At 31.3% G+C, this 22,500-nt stretch overlaps 1 protein-coding gene across 2 annotated transcripts in view; it reads left to right on the top strand.

Annotated features, from left to right (window-relative positions):
* Positions 1 to 22,500, top strand: part of LOC137655057 (calpain-9-like) — a 475,257-nt gene that overhangs the window by 441,832 nt on the left and 10,925 nt on the right. For both annotated transcript variants that reach the window (XM_068388950.1, XM_068388951.1), the window contains 5 exons: positions 11,713 to 11,841; positions 17,577 to 17,749; positions 18,412 to 18,623; positions 18,981 to 19,138; positions 19,747 to 19,816. In XM_068388950.1, the coding sequence (XP_068245051.1) occupies positions 11,713 to 11,841; positions 17,577 to 17,749; positions 18,412 to 18,623; positions 18,981 to 19,138; positions 19,747 to 19,816 (742 nt within the window). The remainder of the gene's footprint in view (positions 1 to 11,712; positions 11,842 to 17,576; positions 17,750 to 18,411; positions 18,624 to 18,980; positions 19,139 to 19,746; positions 19,817 to 22,500) is intronic.

The following is a 22,500-nucleotide window of genomic DNA, read 5'->3' as shown; positions in this document are numbered from 1 at the left end:
AATCATTTTAAATGATCACTCCATCCAAATATTAGCAATGATTTTCAATGATCACTCTATCCAAATATTAGCAGTGATTTTAAATGATCCATCCACCCGAAAATTAGCAATAATTTTCAATGATCAATCCATCCAAAAATTAGCATTTATTTTAAATGATCACTTCAAGCAAAAATTATCAACGATTTTCGATGATCATTCCATCCAAAAATTAGCAATGATTCACAATGATCACTCCATCCAAAAATTACCAATGATTTACAATGATCATTCCATCCAAAAATTAGCAATGATTCACAATGATCACTCCATCCAAAAATTAGCAATTACTTTAAATAATCACTCCATCCAAAAATTAGCAATTATTTTAAATAATCACTCCATCCAAAAATTAGCAATTATTTTAAATAATCACTCCATCCAAAAATTAGCAATAATTTTAAATGATCAGCCCATCCAAAAATTAGCATTGATTTTAAATGATCACTTCAAGCAAAAATTATCAATGATTTTCGATGATCATTCCATCCCAAAATTAGCAATGGTTCACAATGATCACTCCATCCAAAAATTAGCAATGATTTTAAATGATCACTCCATCCAAAAATTAGCAATGATTTTCAAGGATCACTCCATCCAAATTTAGCAATGATTTTAAATGATCAGCCCATCCAAAAATTAGCATTGATTTTAAATGATCACTTCAAGCAAAAATTATCAATGATTTTCGATGAGCATTCCATCCCAAAATTAGCAATCATTTTAAATGATCACTCCATCTAAAAATTAGCAAGAATTTTCATTGATCACTCCATCCAAAAACTAGCAGTGATTTTAAATGATCACTCCCTCCAAAAATTAGTAATTATTCTCATTGATCACTCCATAGAAATACTAGCAATGATTTTAAATGATCACTCCATCTAAAAATTAGCAATTATTCTCATTGATCACTCCATAGAAATACTAGCAATGATTTTAAATGATCACTCCATCCAAAAATTAGCAATTATTCTCATTGATCACTCCATAGAAATACTAGCAATGATTTTAAATGATCACTCCATCCAAAAATTAGCAATTATTCTCATTGATCACTCCATAGAAATACTAGCAATGATTTTAAATGATCACTCCATCAAAAAATTAGCAATTATTCTCATTGATCACTCCATCCAAAAACTAGCAGTGGTTTTAAATGATCACTCCATCCAAAAATTATCAAGAATTTTCATTGATCACTCCATCTAAAAATTAGCAAGAATTTTCATTGATCACTCCATCTAAAAATTAGCAAGAATTTTCATTGATCACTCCATCTAAAAATTAGCAAGAATTTTCATTGATCAATCCATCCGAAAATTAGCAATTATTCTCATTGATCACTCCATCCAAGAACTAGCAGTGATTTTAAATGATCACTCCATCCAAAAATTAGCAATTATTCTCATTGATCACTCCATAGAAATACTAGCAATGATTTTAAATGATCACTCCATCTAAAAATTAGCAAGAATTTTCATTGATCAATCCATCCAAAAATTAGCAATGATTTTAAATGATCACTCCATCCAAAAACTAGCAATGATTTTAAATGATCACTCCATCCAAAAATTGGCAAGAATTTTCATTGATCACTCCATCTAAAAAGTAGCAAGAATTTTCATTGATCAATCCATCCAAAAATTAGCAATTATTCTCATTGATCACTCCATCCAAAAACTAGCAGTGATTTTAAATGATCATTCCATCCAAAAATTAGCAAGAATTTTCATTGATCACTCCATCTAAAAATTAGCAAGAATTTTCATTGATCACTCCATCTAAAAATTAGCAAGAATTTTCATTGATCAATCGATCCAAAAATTAGCAATTATTCTCATTGATCACTCCATCCAAAAACTAGCAGTGATTTTAAATGATCACTCCATCCAAAAATTAGCAATTATTCTCATTGATCACTCCATAGAAATACTAGAAATGATTTTAAATGATCACTCCATCAAAAAATTAGCAAGAATTTTCATTGATCACTCCATCCAAAAATTAGCAGTGATTTTAAATGATCACTCCATCCAAAAATTAGCAATGATTTTAAATGATCACTCCATCTAAAAATTAGCAAGAATTTTCATTGATCACTCCATCTAAAAATTAGCAAGAATTTTTATTGATCAATCCATCCAAAAATTAGCAATTATTCTCATTGATCACTCCATCCAAAAATTAGCAATGATTTTAAATGATCACTCCATCTAAAAATTAGCAAGAATTTTCATTAATAACTCCATCTAAAAATTAGCAAGAATTTTCATTGATCAATCCATCCAAAAATTAGCAATTATTCTCATTGATCACTCCATCCAAAAACAAGCAGTGATTTTAAATGATCACTCCATCTAAAAATTAGCAAAAATTTTCATTGATCACTCCATCCAAAAACTAGCAATGATTTTAAATGATTACTCCATCCAAAAATTAGCAATTATTCTCATTGATCACTCCATAGAAATACTAGCAATGATTTTAAATGATCACTCCATCTAAAAATTAGCAGTGATTTTAAATGATCACTCCATCTAAAAATTAGCAAGAATTTTCATTGATCACTCCATCCAAAAACTAGCAATCATTTTAAATGATCACTTCATCCAAAAATTAGCAATGATTTTCAATGATCACTTCATCCAAAAATTAGCAAGAATTTTCATTGATCACTCCATCCAAAAACTAGCAGTGATTTTAAATGATCACTCCCTCCAAAAATTAGTAATTATTCTCATTGATCACTCCATAGAAATACTAGCAATGATTTTAAATGATCACTCCATCTAAAAATTAGCAATTATTCTCATTGATCACTCCATAGAAATACTAGCAATGATTTTAAATGATCACTCCATCCAAAAATTAGCAATTATTCTCATTGATCACTCCATAGAAATACTAGCAATGATTTTAAATGATCACTCCATCCAAAAATTAGCAATTATTCTCATTGATCACTCCATAGAAATACTAGCAATGATTTTAAATGATCACTCCATCAAAAAATTAGCAATTATTCTCATTGATCACTCCATCCAAAAACTAGCAGTGGTTTTAAATGATCACTCCATCCAAAAATTAGCAAGAATTTTCATTGATCACTCCATCTAAAAATTAGCAAGAATTTTCATTGATCACTCCATCTAAAAATTAGCAAGAATTTTCATTGATCACTCCATCTAAAAATTAGCAAGAATTTTCATTGATCAATCCATCCGAAAATTAGCAATTATTCTCATTGATCACTCCATCCAAGAACTAGCAGTGATTTTAAATGATCACTCCATCCAAAAATTAGCAATTATTCTCATTGATCACTCCATAGAAATACTAGCAATGATTTTAAATGATCACTCCATCTAAAAATTAGCAAGAATTTTCATTGATCAATCCATCCAAAAATTAGCAATGATTTTAAATGATCACTCCATCCAAAAACTAGCAATGATTTTAAATGATCACTCCATCCAAAAATTGGCAAGAATTTTCATTGATCACTCCATCTAAAAAGTAGCAAGAATTTTCATTGATCAATCCATCCAAAAATTAGCAATTATTCTCATTGATCACTCCATCCAAAAACTAGCAGTGATTTTAAATGATCATTCCATCCAAAAATTAGCAAGAATTTTCATTGATCACTCCATCTAAAAATTAGCAAGAATTTTCATTGATCACTCCATCTAAAAATTAGCAAGAATTTTCATTGATCAATCGATCCAAAAATTAGCAATTATTCTCATTGATCACTCCATCCAAAAACTAGCAGTGATTTTAAATGATCACTCCATCCAAAAATTAGCAATTATTCTCATTGATCACTCCATAGAAATACTAGAAATGATTTTAAATGATCACTCCATCAAAAAATTAGCAAGAATTTTCATTGATCACTCCATCCAAAAATTAGCAGTGATTTTAAATGATCACTCCATCCAAAAATTAGCAATGATTTTAAATGATCACTCCATCTAAAAATTAGCAAGAATTTTCATTGATCACTCCATCTAAAAATTAGCAAGAATTTTTATTGATCAATCCATCCAAAAATTAGCAATTATTCTCATTGATCACTCCATCCAAAAACTAGCAGTGATTTTAAATGATCACTCCATCTAAAAATTAGCAAGAATTTTCATTAATAACTCCATCTAAAAATTAGCAAGAATTTTCATTGATCAATCCATCCAAAAATTAGCAATTATTCTCATTGATCACTCCATCCAAAAACTAGCAGTGATTTTAAATGATCACTCCATCTAAAAATTAGCAAAAATTTTCATTGATCACTCCATCCAAAAACTAGCAATGATTTTAAATGATTACTCCATCCAAAAATTAGCAATTATTCTCATTGATCACTCCATAGAAATACTAGCAATGATTTTAAATGATCACTCCATCTAAAAATTAGCAGTGATTTTAAATGATCACTCCATCTAAAAATTAGCAAGAATTTTCATTGATCACTCCATCCAAAAACTAGCAATCATTTTAAATGATCACTTCATCCAAAAATTAGCAATGATTTTCAATGATCACTTCATCCAAAAATTAGCAAGAATTTTCATTGATCAATCCATCCAAAAATTAGCAATTATTCTCATTGATCACTCCATCCAAAAACTAGCAATGATTTTCATTGATCACTCCATCCAAAAATTAGCAAGAATTTTCATTGATCACTCCATCTAAAAATTAGCAAGAATTTTCATTGATCACTCCATCTAAAAATTAGCAAGAATTTTCATTGATCAATCGATCCAAAAATTAGCAATTATTCTCATTGATCACTCCATCCAAAAACTAGCAGTGATTTTAAATGATCACTCCATCCAAAAATTAGCAAGAATTTTCATTGATCACTCCATCTAAAAATTAGCAAGAATTTTCATTGATCACTCCATCTAAAAATTAGCAAGAATTTTCATTGATCACTCCATCTAAAAATTAGCAAGAATTTTCATTAATAACTCCATCTAAAAATTAGCAAGAATTTTCATTGATCAATCCATCCAAAAATTAGCAATTATTCTCATTGATCACTCCATCCAAAAACTAGCAGTGATTTTAAATGATCACTCCATCTAAAAATTAGCAAGAATTTTCATTGATCACTCCATCCAAAAACTAGCAATGATTTTAAATGATTACTCCATCCAAAAATTAGCAATTATTCTCATTGATCACTCCATAGAAATACTAGCAATGATTTTAAATGATCACTCCATCTAAAAATTAGCAAGAATTTTCATTGATCACTCCATCCAAAAACTAGCAGTGATTTTAAATGATCACTCCATCTAAAAATTAGCAAGAATTTTCATTGATCACTCCATCCAAAAACTAGCAATCATTTTAAATGATCACTTCATCCAAAAATTAGCAATGATTTTCAATGATCACTTCATCCAAAAATTAGCAAGAATTTTCATTGATCAATCCATCCAAAAATTAGCAATTATTCTCATTGATCACTCCATCCAAAAACTAGTAATGATTTTCATTGATCACTCCATCCAAAAATTAGCAAGAATTTTCATTGATCACTCCATCTAAAAATTAGCAAGAATTTTCATTGATCACTCCATCTAAAAATTAGCAAGAATTTTCATTAATAACTCCATCTAAAAATTAGCAAGAATTTTCATTGATCAATCCATCCAAAAATTAGCAATTATTCTCATTGATCACTCCATCCAAAAACTAGTAATGATTTTCATTGATCACTCCATCCAAAAATTAGCAAGAATTTTCATTGATCACTCCATCTAAAAATTAGCAAGAATTTTCATTGATCACTCCATCTAAAAATTAGCAAGAATTTTCATTAATAACTCCATCTAAAAATTAGCAAGAATTTTCATTGATCAATCCATCCAAAAATTAGCAATTATTCTCATTGATCACTCCATCCAAAAACTAGCAGTGATTTTAAATGATCACTCCATCTAAAAATTAGCAAGAATTTTCATTGATCACTCCATCCAAAAACTAGCAATCATTTTAAATGATCACTTCATCCAAAAATTAGCAATGATTTTCAATGATCACTTCATCCAAAAATTAGCAAGAATTTTCATTGATCAATCCATCCAAAAATTAGCAATGATTTTCAATGATCACTTCATCCAAAAATTAGCAAGAATTTTCATTGATCAATCCATCCAAAAATTAGCAATTATTCTCATTGATCACTCCATCCAAAAACTAGCAATGATTTTCATTGATCACTCCATCCAAAAATTAGCAAGAATTTTCATTGATCACTCCATCTAAAAATTAGCAAGAATTTTCATTGATCACTCCATCTAAAAATTAGCAAGAATTTTCATTGATCACTCCATCCAAAAATTAGCAAGAATTTTCATTGATCACTCCATCTAAAAATTAGCAAGAATTTTCATTAATAACTCCATCTAAAAATTAGCAAGAATTTTCATTGATCAATCCATCCAAAAATTAGCAATTATTCTCATTGATCACTCCATCCAAAAACTAGCAGTGATTTTAAATGATCACTCCATCTAAAAATTAGCAAGAATTTTCATTGATCACTCCATCCAAAAACTAGCAATGATTTTAAATGATTACTCCATCCAAAAATTAGCAATTATTCTCATTGATCACTCCATAGAAATACTAGCAATGATTTTAAATGATCACTCCATCTAAAAATTAGCAAGAATTTTCATTGATCACTCCATCCAAAAACTAGCAGTGATTTTAAATGATCACTCCATCTAAAAATTAGCAAGAATTTTCATTGATCACTCCATCCAAAAACTAGCAATCATTTTAAATGATCACTTCATCCAAAAATTAGCAATGATTTTCAATGATCACTTCATCCAAAAATTAGCAAGAATTTTCATTGATCAATCCATCCAAAAATTAGCAATTATTCTCATTGATCACTCCATCCAAAAACTAGCAATGATTTTCATTGATCACTCCATCCAAAAATTAGCAAGAATTTTCATTGATCACTCCATCTAAAAATTAGCAAGAATTTTCATTGATCACTCCATCTAAAAATTAGCAAGAATTTTCATTGATCACTCCATCTAAAAATTAGCAAGAATTTTCATTGATCAATCCATCCAATAATTAGCAATTATTCTCATTGATCACTCCATCCAAAAACTAGCAATGATTTTAAATGATCACTCCATCCAAAAATTAGCAAGAATTTTCATTGATCACTCCATCTAAAAATTAGCAAGAATTTTCATTGATCACTCCATCTAAAAATTAGCAAGAATTTTCATTGATCACTCCATCTAAAAATTAGCAAGAATTTTCATTGATCACTCCATCTAAAAATTAGCAAGAATATTCATTGATCAATCCATCCAAAAATTAGCAATTATTCTCATTGATCACTCCATCCAAAAACTAGCAATGATTTTAAATGATTACTCCATCCAAAAATTAGCAATGATTTTCATTGATCACTCCATCCAAAAACTAGCAATCATTTTAAATGATCACTTCGTCCAAAAATTAGCAATGATTTTCAATGATCACTTCATCCAAAAATTAGCAAGAATTTTCATTGATCAATCCATCCAAAAATTAGCAATTATTCTCATTGATCACTCCATCCAAAAACTAGCAATGATTTTAAATGATCACTCCATCCAAAAATTAGCAAGAATTTTCATTGATCACTTCATCTAAAAATTAGCAAGAAATTTCATTGATCACTCCATCTAAAAATTAGCAAGAATTTTCATTGATCACTCCATCTAAAAATTAGCAAGAATTTTCATTGATCACTCCATCTAAAAATTAGCAAGAATTTTCATTGATCAATTGATCCAAAAATTAGCAATTATTCTCATTGATCACTCCATCCAAAAACTAGCAGTGATTTTAAATGATCACTCCATCCAAAAATTAGCAATTATTCTCATTGATCACTCCATAGAAATACTAGCAATGATTTTAAATGATCACTCCATCAAAAAATTAGCAAGAATTTTCATTGATCACTCCATCCAAAAATTAGTAATGATTTCAAATGATCACTCCATCTAAAAATTAGAGATGATTTTAAATGATGATTCCATTTTAAAATTAGTAATGATTTTACATGATCACTCCATCCAAGAATTAGTAATGGTTGTAAATGATCAATCCATCCAAAAATTAGTAATGATTTTAAATGATTATTCCATCCAAAAATTAGAAATGATTTTAAATTTTCCCTCCATCCAAAAATTAGTAATGATTTTATCTGATTATTCCATCCAAAAATTAGTAGCGATTTTAAATGATCGCTCCATCCAAAAATTAGTAATGATTTTGAATGATCACTCCATCCAAAATTTAATAATGATTTTAAATGATCACTCCATCCAAAAAGTATATATGATTTTAAATGATCACTCCTTACAAAAATTAGTAATGATTTTAAATGATCACTCCTTACAAAAATTAGAAATGATTTTAAATGATCACTTCATCCCAAGATTAGTAATTATTTTTAACTATCCATCCAACCAAATATTTGTCATAATTGTAGATGATTCTTCCAACTAAATATTAGTAATGATTATAGGTAATAATATTAACAAAATATTATTAACAATTATAGACGATAATTCCAACCAAATATTAGAAATGATTAAATTTTCAGTTGATCATTCAAACCTAATATTAGTAAAGATTTCAGATGATCATTCCAACTAAATATTAGTAATGACTAGATTATCATTCCTTCCAAATATTTTATTGATTTTAGATGAACATTCTAAATAAATATCAGTAAGGATTTTTAGATATTATTCCAACCAAATAGTAATGATTTTAATTGATCATTCCAACCAAATATTATAAATGAATATAGTTGATAATTCTAACAAACTATCATTAACAATTGTAGACGATAATTCCAACCAAATGATAGAACATATAGTTGATCATTCGAACCAACATCAGTAAAGATTTTAGGTGATCATTCTAACTAAATATCAGTAATGATTAAATAAGCAATTCATCCAAATATTATATTGGTTTTAGATGATCATTCTAACTAAATATCATTAGGGATTTTTAATGATTATTCCCACTAAATATTAGTAATGGTTTTAGGTGATCATTACAACCAAATATTAATATGACAAAAATATTCAATACCAAGCAATGATTTTTAATTGTTATTGTAATTTTCCTATTGTGGTAGCCTGTTATTGGTAATGCACGTCATCAATTATCTTTATAGAATACCCAATTGATGAAATGCAGTTAGAATGTAAAGTGGGATTAATCATTTACCACATACCATACACACATACACACACACACACACACACACATACATATATATATATATATATATATATATATATATATATATATATATATATATATATATATATATATATATATATATATATATGTATGTATGTATGTATGTATGTATATGTATATATAGACAAATATCTGCGTATATGCTCATGCATATATCCCTACTATCATATGGATGGGGAAGAAAATAAAATAGCGAAGTCAGGTAATTAATGATATGAAAATTGTGAATAGAAAATTTATTTGAATAAACTATAGAAAGAAACTCGAACAAAGGATAGAGGAGAAATATTTTAATCAGTTTGAAATGTTCGAGATTCATAATAAATTACTTGTTAAAATCTAGTGAATTGATGATTTGAAAACAACACGGTCGTAAATAGCTATGATATACTTTAGCTATGACCATATTTTTCTTGTTATGTTTAAATCAACGGGTAAATAAATGTGTGAATTTCTCTTCTACCGGCCAGATGAATTGGTTTGAATGTAATTGAAGATTTATCTATCTTTAAAGGTTTAAAGGTTTAATTATAGGCCGCTCATGAATGGCAGAGGCAAGGGACAGAAACGTTGCCCTATCAAGCAGGACAATGCCCTAGAGGCTGACCATATTACTTATGATCAGCGCCCAAGCCCCTGTCCACCCAAGCTAGGACCAAGGAGGGCCAAGTAGTGGCTACTGAGTACTCAGCAGATAGAACTATAGGCTCCCCGAACCGCCCCCCCCCCCCCCCCAACCTTAGCTCACAAGGATGGCAATGATGCAGAGACAAAAGAAACTAATGAGCGGGACTCGAACCTCAGTCTGGCAATCACCAGGCAAGGACGATACCTCCAGGCCACCACATTGAAATTTAATTCGATATGCTGACCTGTAAAGTTAATTCATTTTCTTCCTTAAAACGATGTAATAGTAGATATATAATTATAAAAATACTTACTGTGAGATGGTAAGGACTGCAGAGAAAAGTATGTTATTGTATATGCATCCACTTCAATATCAGAAACTCAGACAGGCATAAGATGAACCATTCTACAGACAAAATATATCAGTAAGGTGGTAGACATAAAACCGCTGTTAATGACCTCAGTCTATATCCTACTGAAGGTAAATTATACATTCATCAACTCCAGATGAAGATAATTTTCAGTGCTATCGAATGATGTAATTTAGATTAAAAAACTAATAATCTTTTACCATACGGCTTTTTTTCGCCGGACAATATTACTTGCTGGCTTAAGGTCAAATTTGTAATAGGGAAATTATACTGACAATAAATAAGAACACCAAGGAACCATTATGAGTCTTTTTTTTAAGTAGTAGTGGTATTTTATTCAAAATAATATGTATAGAAATTCTAGTAAAGAAAATATTTTCTCCATTTTTGTTAATACTACTTACTTTCAAAAAGGTTACTAAGGTATACATATATATATATATATATATATATATATATATATATATATATATATATATATATATATATATATATATATATATATATATATTATTTATCTATGTTTTGAGTAGCTGCAAAATATGTCGGAACACAAACTTTTAAACTAAATGGATAATTGTCCTTGATATGCTATTAGATATCTTAATTCCTTCATATTAATCTAATATTTATAGCCTAACATAAGTGTGTGAAAAATATGGGCACGTAATCACCATATCCGGATACGTAAATACAGCATACATAAAGGTGGCGATATGTAAAGAACTTATCTGTTGTAAAAGAGTTCAGAAAAAAGTAATTGGAAAATATCGTTATTATGCTCTCTTATAATTATAGGATATTCTTAGCTGGTATACTACAATAGGGAAATTTTTGTGTTTTTCTTTGTGGGACACTGATCATGAAGAGACAAACTTATAATTTTACCATTATTTCTTTTAGATTAAGAAACCCTTGTAGCAGATGAGAATGCCACTGGTATACCACTATTATTTCTTTCAGATTAAGGAACTCTCCGTGTAGAGGAGAATGTCACTGGTCATGAGGATGTAAAACTTATAACTTTACCATTATTTCTTTTAAATTAAGGAATCCTCGTGGCAGAGGAAAATGTTTCTAGCCATGAAGAGGCAAAGTTTATACATTTACCATTATTCTTTTTTAGATTAAGGAATCCTTGAAGCAAAGGAGAGTACCAGTGGTCACGAAGAGGCAAAGCTTATAGGTGAAAGAATTCTTGGAGCAGAGGAGAGTGCCACTATTCATAAAGAGGCAAAACTCATAACTTTGCCATTATTTCTTTTAGATTAAGGAATCCTCTGGGTAGAGGAAACTGCCACCGGTCTTGAAAAGGTCAAACTTATAATTTTGCCATTATTTCTTTTAGATTAAGGAACCCTTGGGGGAGAGGTGAGTGGAATGGTCCTTGGAGTGAGAGGTCGTGGGAGTGGGACTCCTTATCCGATAGAGACAAAGAGCTTCTCTCCGTCAGGGTCAGAAATGAAGGGGAATTCTGGTAAGTCATTTGTGTATTAACAATGGTAATTCACTTCATGAATATTGATGAGATAAATGAGATTAATTAACAAAGGATAGGAGAATATATTACATAGGGAGAATGCAAATGCACAGTAATTATTATACTGAGATGAACACTATTTATAAGGGCTTTGTAAAGTAATATTTCAGAAGCATGGTAATGAATATTTGATTAACAATAGAGGTACTATTTAGATAAGTATGACAAGTGTAATTTTTCCTTTTTATTTTATTATTCAATATTATTCATGATAAAAGCAAGATTAAAGGGGGAAAGGGATAATAGCAAATAGGGAAAATGCAATTCAAGACTAGACGAAGATTAGAGAAAAAGGAGAGATGAATTAAACGGAAAAGGAATCTTCGAAAAATATAATATGAGATATGAGAAAGAGATAAATATTTGAAGGGATACTATGATAATATAAAGATATATTAGTAGACCAATGCTTGCAAGACAAGGGGGAAGGACATATAAATTGAAAGATGGTTGGTACAATCGGGCACGCTCTTCCTATCTAGTTTCTTTTCCTCTTGTTCTTATAAAATTTTTATAGTTTGGATATGATAGATCTAATTTAATGATGTTATTTACCTTAAAATGTTTTATTTTCATTGTTATTACTTCTCTTGTAGTTTATTAATTTCCTTGTTTCCTTCCCTCGCGGTGCTGTTTTTTCCCTGTTGGAGCACTTGGGCTTAGAGTATCATGCTTTTCCAACTAGGGTCGTAGCTTAGCTAGTGAATATAATAATAATAATAATAATTATGTGTTAATAGTGAGACTAATGTGCATATGAATGCGTTATTATTATTATTATTATTATTATTATTATTATTATTATTATTATTATTATTATTATTATTATTATTATTATTAACTAGGTGTGTAGAAGGACTGGGTAGTAGGAATTATGTAGTTGACATGGATGACTTAAATGCTAGAGTGGGCACTGGAGAGGTAGAAGGTGTCATTTGGAAGTATGGCGTACCAGGTGAAAATGAAAGTGGTGAGAGACTGGTAGATATGTGTGTTGAGCAAGAGATGGTAATAAATTCTAGCTTTTTCAAAAAGGAAGATAAAAACAAGTATACATGGATAAGAGTGGCAAATGGAAGAGTGGTAGAAAGGGCGAAGAGCGGTAGAAAGGGCGTTAATGGATTATGTGTTGATAACTAAAAGAATGTTTGGAAGATTGAAAGACGTGCACGTATTTAGGGGTATGGCTAACGGTATGTCTGATCATTTTTTGGTGGAAGGAAAATTAGTTGTAGCAAAAGAGTGAGGGAATAGAGTAGATGGATGTAAAAGGGAGCTAGTGAGGGTTGAAGAGCTAATGAAACCGGGGGTAAAAAGTAAATATCAAGAAAAGCTGAAAATGCCATATGACAGAGTGAAAGTAAGAGAAACTGGTAATTTAGAGGAGGAGTGGAAGTTAGTAAAAGAAAATTTTGTTGGGATTGCGAGTGATGTGTGTGGCAATAAGTTTGTTGGAGGCAGCATGAGGAAGGGCAGTGAATGGTGGAATGAAGGAGTGAAGGTAAAAGTGGAAGAGAAAAAGAGGGCTTTTGAAGAATGGCTGCAGAGTAATAGTGTAGAGAAGTATGGAAGATATAAAGAGAAAAATGTTGAAGTAAAGCGCAAGGTAAGTGAGGCAAAGAGGGCAGCTGACCTGAGGTGGGGTCAGGGATTGGGTTATTCATATGAAGAGAATAAGAAGAAGTTTTGGAAAGAAGTGCAGAGAGTAAGGAAGGCTGGTTCAAGAATTGAAAAGACAGTGAAAGATGGAAATGGAAGGTTGTTAAAAGGAGAGGAGGCAAGGAAAAGGTAGGCAGAGTATTTTGAAAGCTTACTGAGTGTTGAGAATAATAGGGAGGCAGATATAATTGCTGTTGCAGGTGTTGAGGTGCCGGTGATGGGAAATGAGAATGAGAGAGAGATTACAAGAGAGGAAGTGAGGAGAACACTAGATGAAACGAGAGTAGGAAAAGCATCTGGTATGGATGGTGTGAGAGCTGAGATGTTGAATTAAGGGGGTGTGACTGTACTTGAATGGTTGGTGAGATTTTTTAATATGTGTTTTATGTTGTCAATGGTACCAATAGATTGGGTTTGTGCGTGTATTGTACCACTATACAAGGGTAAGGGAGATGTGCATGAGTGTTGTAATTCAAGGGGTATTAGTTAGTTGAGTGTAGTTGGAAAAGTGTATGGTAGAGTAGTGATTAATAGGATTAAGGATAAAACAGAGAATGCAATCTTAGAAGTACAGGGTGGTTTTAGAAGAGGTAGGGGATGTACGAATCAGATTTTTACAGTTAGGCAGATATGTGAGAAATATTTAGCAAAAGGTAAGGATGTGTATGTTGCGTTTATGGATCTGGAGAAAGTGTATGATAGAGCTGATAGGGAAGCAATGTGGAATATGATGAGGTTATATAGAGATGGTGGAAGGTTGTTGCAAGCAGTGAAAAGTTTCTACAAAGGTAGTAAAACATGTGTTAGGATAGGAAATGAAGTGAGCGATTGGTTTCCGGTGAGAGAGGGACTGAGACAGGGATGTGTGATGCCACCGTGGTTGTTTAACTTGTATGTTGATGGAGTGGTAAGAGAGGTGAATGGTCGAGTGCATGGACGAGGTTTGAAACTGGTAGACGAGAATGACCATGAATGGGAGGTAAATCAGTTGTTGTTTGCGGATGATACTGTACTGGTTACAGACGCGGAAGAGAAGATTGACCGATTAGTGACAGAATTTGGAAGGGTGTGTGAGAGAAGGAAGTCGAGAGTTATTGTGGGTAAGAGTAAGGTTATGAGATGTACGAGAAGGGAAGGTGGTGCGAGGTTGAATGTCATGTTGAATGGAGAGTTACTTGAGGAGGTGGATCAGTTTAAGTACTTGGTGTCTGTTGTTGCAGCAAATGGTGGAGTGGAAGCAGATGTACGTCAGATAGTGAATGGAGGATGCAAAGTGTTGGGGGCAGTTAAGGGAGTAGTAAAGAATAGAGGGTTGGGCATGAATGTAAGGAGAGTTCTGTATGAGAAAGCGATTGTACCAACTGTGATGTATGGATCGGAGTTGTGGGGAATGAAAGTGACGGAGAAACAGAAATTGAATGTGTTTGAGATGAAGTGTCTAAGGAGTATGGCTGGTGTATCTCGAGTAGATAGGGTTAGGAACGAAGTAGTGAGGGTGAGAACGGGTGTAAGAAATGAGTTAGCAGCTAGAGTGGATATGAATGTGTTGAGGTGGTTTGGCCATGTTGAAAGAATGGAAAATGGATGTCTGCTAAAGAAGGTGATGAATGCAAGAGTTGATGGGAGAAGTACAAGAGGAAGGCCAAGGTTTGGGTGGATGGATGGAGTGAAGGAAGCTCTGGATGATAGGAGGATAGATGTGAGAGAGGCAAGAGAGCGTGCTAGAAATAGGAATGAAAGGCGAGCGATTTTGATGCAGTTCCGGTAGGCCCTGCTGCTTCCTCCGGTGCCTTGGATGTCCGCGGAGGTAGGAGCAGTAGGGGATTCAGCATTATGAAGCTTCATCTGTGGTGGATAATGTGGGAGGGTGGGCTGTGCCACCTTAGCAGTACCAGCCAAACTCGGTTGAGTCCCTTGTCAGGCTGGGAGGAACATAAAGAGGAGACATATCCTTTTTTGTTTCATTTGTTTGATGTCGGCTACCCCCCAAAATTGGGAGAAGTGCCTTGGTATATGTATGTATGTATCATTATTATTAGAACTTCATCTTATTATTATTATTATTATTATTATTATTATTATTATTATTATTATTATTATTATTATTATTATTATTATTATTATTATTATTTTATTCAGCAGTAGTAAAAGTAGTAATAGTAGTGAAGGTGATAGTTAATTTGAGCTTTATGAGTGTACTGAAAAATTACGGTTCCATAAAGTAAATCAGCTCAGGGACACTATGGAATATTTGCACTATAATACAGTTATTTTTCTCATTTAATTACTCCTAAATAGTTCAAAATATGTACTTTGCTAACCCTATTTATTTTTACCTGTAGACGTTTAATTTTATATTTTTCAGAACAACTTCCCTTCAAATTTCCTCAGGGTAACATTTGAAAAAAATTAGAGACTCCAACATAAACTGTTTATCTTTGCACTAATTAGAAAATATTTGTCATATGAAATAATGGTTCTATTCATTATTATCAAATCATTCAGTTATTACGCTCAAGCTTTTGTGAGGTGATAATGAAAACTATTCTCTTCAAATCTGTCTGTTGCACGATGAAAAAAATAAGCATCAAAGTGAAATATGTTTCATCGCTACAACATTCGAAGCTATAGAACCATTTTGTCGCTTGAATAGAATGACTTTAATGAGGCCAATTATACTGTACCTATCTGGAAGTTCCATAGCTTAGACACATGGAATGTGAATAAATTAAGATTGGTTATAACTTTACTTAATGCTTTTCTATATTAGTGTATGTATAAAATGTATCTATCTATCTATCTATTTATCTATCTATATATATGTATATATATATATATATATATATATATATATATATATATATATATATATATATATATATATATATATATATATATATATATATATATATATACTTTGTATATACATTTATATATACATGTATATATGTATATATATATATATATATATATATATATATATATATATATATATATATGTACATATACATACATACACACACACATATATATATATATATATATATATATATATATATATATATATATATATATATATATGTGTGTGTGTGTGTATACATGTATATATACTGTATATATAAATTTATATATAAAGATATATATATATATATATATATATATATATATATATATAAACATACATACATATACATAATTACATACATACATACATACATATATATATATATATATATATATATATATATATATATATATATATATATATATGTGTGTGTGTGTGTGTGTGCGTATATATACATACATATATATATATATATATATATATATATATATATATATATATATATATATATATATATATATATATACATATATATATATATATATATATATATATATATATATATATATATATGTGTGTGTGTGTGTGTGTATAAACATAGAACATGAATGGTCTCACACGGGAGCATAAAAAGAAAGTTATTCAGCATCCAAGCTGGCTATTAAACAGTCTTAAGTTGAAATTATTTATTCGAAACATAAGTCGTAAACATATGGTGTACTAAATGCACTATATGTTTTCCAATATAATCAAAAGACCATTTAAAAGTTTAACAAGAAGTACGCCCTGCTACAGATAACACTCGAATGATGTGTCATCTCTTATATGTTAAGAAAACTGAATTTAAGATTGTGTTTGCAACCAAAATGTAAAATGGCCGTTTCATCGTGTTGTTATAGCCTGGTCTGCAGGAGACGGTTTCGGAACAGAAAGACTTTCTCTCCTAGTTGAGATATTTCATGACAACAACCTAGTTTTGATCTTTCGCCGTCTCTCGTTCACTAAAGAATCATCTGTAGTCTAAAAGCGTAAAATGGAAACCGTTCCAATATAACAATCTGTTTTACAAAAGAACTTTTCCAGTTCATCGCATTTATCAGCTCTCACGAAAGTTTCATAATTGGAAACTTACTCCTTTCTCTCCACCTCCATCATGTGCTACTTACAGGATGGCTTTCGATGACTTCGCGCGCCATTTCACTCATCTCGATCTAGTCCATGTTGGTCCTGACGACTGGATGAATGAACCAGCCCTTCATTCTAAAAAGCCGTGGAGGGCGGTTCTGGCACGCAGAAGGTGGAGAGCTGGCTACAACGCTGGCGGAGGACCCCAGCATGTCGGTAAGATGACTGATGGTCTTAATAAACCTATTTTGCTGATTATATACATACAGTAGTGGTCAATACAATCAAGGGCAGACCCCTGCCTATAATATAGTACGTCGCATATGAAAATACTGCTAACAAGAGAACATATTATAAATGTAAACATCGAATATAATTTGGTTTGTTCATTCTTTCATTCTTTAAAAGGCCTTTATTTACCAACACGCTTCTAATAACGACTACTCTTCTAAATACCCAACACTTTTCTAAATACCCATCCGACTTCTGAATACCGACTACTCCTAAATACCCATCAATCTTCTTAATAGCCGCCGCTCTTTTAATACCAACTACTCTTCTAAATACTCATCATTATTCTAAATACCCATTATTCTTCTAAATACCAACCATTTTTAAATACCCAGCACTCTTCTAAATACCCAGCACTCTTCATAGTACCAACACTTCCAAATATCTGTTACACTTCTAATACCAACCACTCTTCTAAATATCATTCTTCTAAATACCCACCACTCTCCTAAATACCCATCACTCCTCTAAACACCCAGCATTCTTCTAAATTCCTACCACTCTTCTAATACTACCCCTCTTCTAAATACCTAATAGTTCTAAATTCTTGTCACTCTTCTAAATACCCATTACTCATTACCTTTCAGAGACGACAGCCATGAATCCCCAGTTCCATGTACAGATTCCCAGGGCAGGGCTCTCCAAGTGCCACGTGGTTGTTTCTGTGACTCAGCAGTACGATACTTTCCTCTCAGCATTAGACAACAAGAAAAAACACAGTCTTCATCCGATTGGCTTCGCCGTCTACGAAGTTCCTCCCAATATGACGAGGTTAACCACGGCTTTTGTCACTGAACATGTGAGTTCCCCATTTTCAGTCTATGATAGTTTTAGGAGTCTTGACTGAACCGTTTTATTTTTATTTTAGACTCATATATATATATATATATATATATGTATATATATATATATATATATATATATATATATATATATATATATATATATATATATATATATATATATATCTATGGAATTAATCCTCACTATCTGGTTATTTAGACTTAGTTTGGAATATTACCCTGTTAATACTTTTGTCTTTATCAATTTACTATTATAGAAAACTAATTTTTTATAATAACTAGAATCTATAATTTTCTTCATATTTCTTAGATGTTTGGAAGTTATGTATAAGTGAAAATTCCTCTTTCCACAGAGGCCAATGGATGTGACATCCCACAGCATGGCACGTGAGACCGTGACCTTCTTCACTCTCCCCCCGGGAGACTACATGGTAGTACCCCATACTGCCCAACCTAATGCAGACACTAAGTTTCTTCTTAGGATTCTCACGGACGAACAGAGCAACATATGGTAAGGAAAAACTATTTTCATATTTATTTACATAAAGCTGTCCAGCTTAAATTTTATATTTCGTCTTCTGGTATCTCTTTTTTTCTGAATGTCTTATTTTGCTGCCTGCACATGCCAATGCTATTAACCCTTTTACCCCCAGACTATTTGGAAATTTCCAACCCTTAACCCCCAGGGGTTATTTTTTCAAGCACATTTTGCAGTATATTTTTTCAAATTGTTCTAACAGCCTTAATTTTCGTCATAGAAAGGTGAGGTTGGTCTCATTCTCTTGGAAAATGCCTGAAGTTTTTCAAAAATTATGAAAAATATGCAAAACAAAAATTTAAATAGCAGTTTTTTGCAAGGACGTACCAGTACGTCCTTTGGGGGTAAAAGGGTTAATATAATCTTGCATTGTTCAAAATTTTCATTTTCCCTAACTGAATGCATGCGTATATTTTCGTCTTATTTATGAATTATTTATAGGATAAATAAATCTTATATAAATGTATCCTAATATGATTTTTCAAAGTTTCGTGCTATATATATAGTCACTTATGTACGCTTAATAAAACAATCTTTAGTTATAAACATATTACTTGTTCAATTAGTTTCATGAATTTCAGGGAGGTGAACGAGGACAACATGGTTTTCAGATCAATTAGTTTGGAAAGAGTTGACGATGGAATGAAACTGGTAAGAATAATGTTTCATCTGTAAATATATGTATATATGTATATATATATATATATATATATATATATATATATATATATATATATATATATATGTATATATATATATGTATGTATGTATATATATACATATATATATATATATATATATACACATATATATATAAATATATATATATATATATATATATACTGTATATATATTTATAAATATATACATATATATGTACATATATTTATATATATATATATATATATATATATATATATATATATATATATATATGTGTGTGTGTGTGTGTGTGTGTGTGTGTGTGTGTGTGTGTGTACATATATATACAATTATCATTATTATTATTATTATCATTATTATTATTATTATTATTATTATTATTATTATTATTATCATTATTATTATTATCATCATTATTACTAGCTAAGCTACAGCCCTAGCTGGAAAAGTAAGATGCTATAAGCACAAGGGCTCCAACTGGGAAAAATAGCCCACTGAGGAAAGTAAATAAAAAAATAAATAAACGATATAAAAAGTTACGAAAATGAAAATAATATAATTTAAAAACATTAACAACGCTAAAACAGATATTTAATATATAAATTATAAAAGGACTTATGTAAGCCTGTTCAACATAAAATCATTTGTTGTGAGTTTGAACTTTTGAAGTTCCACTGATTCAACTACTCGAGTAGGAGGATCATTCCACAACTTGCTCACAGCTGGAATAAAACTTCTAGAGTACTGTGTAGTATTGAGCCTCATGATGGAGAAGCCCTATTAGAATTATCTGCATACTTAGTATTACGAACAGGATGGAACTGTCCGGGAAGCTCTGAATGTATAGGATGGTCATAATAATAAAAATATCTTATGCAACATGCTTAATGGACTAATTGATCTACGGTGTCAGTGATTAATATCTAGATCAGGATTTAGAAATTTAATAGACCGTAAGTTCCTGTCCAACAAATTAAGATGAGACCAGACAGGAGAACAATACTCGAAACAAGGTAAAATGAAAGAATTAAAGCAATTCTTTGGAATAGATTGATCAACAAAAATCTTGAAAAAGTTTCTCAATAAGCCAATTATTTGTGAAATTAAAGAAGACACAGACGTAATGTTTCTCAAAAGTAAATTTGCTGTCAAGAATCGCACGTAAAATTTTAAAAGTCATACAAATTTAAAGAAAGGTTATCAATGCTGACATCAGGATGTGGAGGAGCCAAGGTCCTTGACCTACTTACAATCCTACTTTAAATTTTATTAGGATTCAACTTCATACCCCATGATTTGCATCATGCACTAATTTTAGCTAGATTGCCATTAAGGGATTCAGCTACCCCAGATCTACATTCAGGAAATGGAATTTATGCAAAGAGAGTAGCATTCTCTACATATGGAACAAGATTGTTTTCTAGGCCAAACCAAATGTCATGTGTAAATAGTATGAAAAATAATGGGCCAAGAACACTATGGAACACCAGATATCACATTCCTATGATCACAACGTTGCCCATCAGCAACAACTCTTTGCAATCTATTACTTAAGAATTCAATTATGAGGCTAAGAAACGACCCACCCACTCCCAATTGTTTGAATTTGAAAACAAGGGCCTCATGATTAACATGGTCAAAGGCTGCACTAAAATCAAGGCCAATCATAAGAACTTCCTAACCACAATCAAGGGATTTCTGTACAGCATTGGAGATTGTAAGAAAGGCATCACATGCTCCAAGGCCTTTACGAAAACCAAATTGCAAACTAGGGAACAGATGATTACCTTTAACATACCTACTAAGACGTCTTGCCAAAAGACGTTAAAAAACTTTAGATAATATGGGAGTTATGGAAATTGGGCGGTAATCAGTTGGATTGGAGCTACCACAAACACATTTACATAGTGGAGTAACATTACCAATTCTCTAACAAGTGCTAAAAGTTCCTCTTCTTGCTAACTTGCTCAAAATAACAGATAACTTTGGAGCTAAGAAATCTGCTGTCTTTATAAAAAACAAAGGAAAAATACCAGTTGGATATAAACCTCCATAAGCATCAAGGTCCTTTAACAGAGCTTCAATTTCACGAGATCGAAAAGCTAAACTAGTTAGTTTAGCCTCAGAAATGAGGAAGTTCGAGTTTCTCATTACTCTGCTTGCTGTCAAACACATCTGCCAAAAGGGTTGCCTTTTCCTTTGGACAGTGAATGACAGAGCCATCTGGTTTAAGTAAAGGAGAAACTGTTGCATCAACACCAAAGAGTGCAGATTTAAGAGTAGTCCACCACTTAGGCTCCTGGGTTGTACCAAAAAGGGTTTCTTTTATCGTTAAATAGTATTCGTTTTCAGTTGAAGCATAAACACTCCAGGCCAAATCTGATCCATTACCCTTCCAAAGATGATCGGCCTACTTCTTCTCCAAATAAGCACGTCTACAATCATCACTGAACCATGGTTTGTCCTTCACTCATTACCTTAGTACATGAGATGGGATACGCATATCAATTATGCTGACTGGATTCTCATTCAAAGAGACTAGAGGATCACCACTACTATACAATTGTGACCAATTCATGCCCAAAATATCATGCAAAATCCCATTCCAGTCTGCTTGAGATTTCATATATATCTTACATGAATAAGATACATCAGGGACAGGTTGCTCAGTC

This window comes from Palaemon carinicauda, chromosome 16 (genome assembly GCF_036898095.1).
Source record: "Palaemon carinicauda isolate YSFRI2023 chromosome 16, ASM3689809v2, whole genome shotgun sequence".
Classification (NCBI taxonomy): Eukaryota; Metazoa; Arthropoda; class Malacostraca; order Decapoda; family Palaemonidae; genus Palaemon; species Palaemon carinicauda.
Note: the sequence above shows the minus strand (reverse complement) of the source record. Positions and strands in the feature narration are given on the sequence as shown.